We start from the raw sequence: 2,934 nt of genomic DNA on the forward strand, positions 1-2,934 counted from the left end.
TTGCACAAGAACCTGGTTTTGCCCCTTTCTAAGATCCACCCTCCAAAGAGCTGTATTTTATTACTGCTACATAGTCAACATCAGGCAACAGAAAAGACATTGTCAGTCTATGACAATGTCACCATCACAACCACAGGAACTAAGGGAGAATTTACTCCACTTCCGAATTTATGGCATAAACTGATCTCTTGTGAGGGGGTGACAATTATTCCTTCTCCTACAGGGCACTGAAATGCTGAATATACCAGAATATATGGTTATATTAATTTCCATTAATTCTAACAGAAGATCATGCCTAAGGATACTAGACTGCACTGGAAATCTCAGTCCAAAATATTGGTTGATGTATTTATTGATTTTGACTCCTAAGTCATGGCATGATTCTGGTCATTGCCAGAAGTGAAATACAGAATTTAAGCATCATTGTTAAGCTTCAGTAAGTTACTAGATGGGATATGACAGTAGATAAAGAGGTGGTCTGATCTGTCATATCATTCTGCCATATCAGAGCAATGACTAATATAATAGTCCATTTCTCTGGTAGCTGAGTACTGAGGTCTTCATGGATACCAATGATCTGACCTCAGACTAAAACTCCTGGCACTTAGCTCTGAAGTCTACATTTAGTCTTAAACTTTCAGCCTGTAACTAGGAGAGGAAGCAGAGTTCCTTAATATTTACTCAATTAATTCACAAGACTTGATTAACTTTTAACTCTGTGTTCTTCCAATTCAATTGCACAGTTTGTTTTCTTGTTCCTTGACTCAACCCATGGCAGACAGAGACTGGAGAAATCAAACAGTTGTCACAGAATTCATCTTCCTGGGATTCGGGGATCTCCCTGACCTGCAAATTCTTCTCTTCCTGATGTTCCTAGTGATCTACATAGCAACCGTGGCCGGGAACATCCTCATCACTGCACTAGTTGTGGCTGATCAACACCTTCACACCCCCATGTACTTCTTCCTGGGGAACTTGTCCTGCTTGGAGACCTGCTACACCTCAACTATCCTGCCCCAGATGCTGGCCAGTCTCCTGATGGGGGACAAAACCATCTCATTCAGTGGCTGCATCACACAACTGTATTTCTTTTGTGCTCTGGCAGCTACAGAATGCTGTCTTCTAGCAGCGATGTCTTATGATCGGTATTTAGCTATATGTAAACCCCTGCACTATTCAGCTCTTATGAATACCAGGTTTTGCCTCCAGTTGGCTGCTGGATCATGGTTAAATGGTTGTTTGGCTACTGCCATATTTGTATTATTCATGTCTCACTTAATATTCTGTGGCCCGAATGAAATTGACCATTTCTTTTGTGATCTCATCCCATTGATAAAACTTTCCTGCAGTGACACACATCTGATCATACTGCTAGATTTCGTACTGTCCTGTGTATTCACCCTGCCTCCATTCCTACTAACACTGACATCCTATGTGTGTATCCTCACCACCATCCTGAGAATCCCTTCCACCACTGGGAGGCAAAAGGCATTTTCCACCTGCTCCTCTCACCTCATCGTGGTGACAATTTACTATGGAACCCTAATGACTGTCTACATGCTACCGAATCGTGACACATTAAGCTTCCTAAACAAAGTGCTCTCTCTTTCCTACACAGTCCTGACTCCCCTGGTAAACCCCCTCATCTACAGCCTCAGAAACAGAGAGGTCAAGGAAGCCTTGAGCAAAGCAGTCAGTAAATATGTGGCTTTCACAAAAACATGCAGAGACTCCTAGATTATAACTTTGCCTAAATCAGCCAGGCAGCTGTGAAAACCTCCGGCTATCAGCCCCCATTGAAATTGAGTTGAAATCCCCCATTGAAAATCTCAGCACTAATGTGAAATAAATGGAGATGATCTGTATGGAGTTACTGAGACAGTCTTTGTAGTCCTGTGCTGCCTCCATGTTACACAACGTATAGGAAATGAAGTTGTGGACAGCTCTGTCACTCTCTCATGTTCAGCACTGATACATGCAGTATGATGGTATTTTTCTCCAGGGTCTTGTCTTAACATTCACCCTATGTGAGGAGCGTGTACAATATCTGAAACTGCACAGAGCCGACTTTGGGTAAGGCACAAAATCCACTAATGATCAAAGTAAATCCCTGTGTATGTCCCCTATTCATTGTTTCTCTATGCTAGATACTTAAGTTTTGTAATGTAATCCAGACAGTCAAATAGAAATAAAACACAATGGGTGACATCTTGTTTTGTGCTGCAGTTCTTGTGCCCCTAAGGCCACAATGGACAATCCAGCAAGAACTCGGGTCAGTGTTGTCCATGTTAGTGGAAGGACCAGGGAGCGAGGTGGCCATAACCATGGTCCCATCATGGTGTTTTTAACTGGGCAACAGGCAGAGTGGAGACAATTTTAACCATGTTTTTATATCCGTAAAAAAGTCATTTCTGATCAAAATTAATGTTCGTACAATAAAAATACTAACTCCTAGTGCAGCAGAGATGGGGACGTAATTCTGGGAAATCTGCCACCCCTGAAATTGTACTTATTGCCATCATATCCCTCTGCAAACCAACCACCTTCACGACGCTCACACAGGCTGGATGCAAACAACCAGGCCCCAGCAGTGACCTCTGGACTCTTCACCAGGAACAGCTTCATAGCTCTTACCTGGGCTAAGCCTGGCTTGTGACCAGCTTTGGCAAAGCCACAGCACTAGGCTCACAGGGCCCTTGGAGGTGGGGAGGTTGGGAAACAAAGTGGTTGTTCTCACAGCAAAGCAGTGTAAGAGACACCCCAGGTTGGAAAATTGAGGGGACACAGCTGTCCCTCTCTCCAGATTGTACCCCGGGTAATGTCACAGTATCTTATCTCTTGCTCTATCTCCAGCACTGTTTTGATCCACTCTGCCATTCTCAGGGGGTTGATATCCCCTAACTTTGCGTCCTTATCTAGGGATTTTACTATTAG

The 2,934-nt window shown here is 43.5% G+C and overlaps 1 protein-coding gene across 1 annotated transcript; it reads left to right on the top strand.

Moving 5' to 3' along the window:
• The first annotated feature begins 724 nt into the window (after nt 1-724).
• LOC135888274 (olfactory receptor 6N1-like) lies at nt 725-1,737 on the top strand. The gene has a single exon (XM_065416082.1). The coding sequence runs from the start codon at nt 772-774 to the stop codon at nt 1,735-1,737; it is 966 nt and encodes a 321-aa protein (XP_065272154.1). The 5' UTR covers nt 725-771.
• The last annotated feature ends 1,197 nt before the right edge of the window (nt 1,738-2,934 follow it).

The sequence above is a fragment of the Emys orbicularis genome, chromosome 13 (assembly GCF_028017835.1).
Source record: "Emys orbicularis isolate rEmyOrb1 chromosome 13, rEmyOrb1.hap1, whole genome shotgun sequence".
In the NCBI taxonomy this organism is placed as follows: domain Eukaryota; kingdom Metazoa; phylum Chordata; order Testudines; family Emydidae; genus Emys; species Emys orbicularis.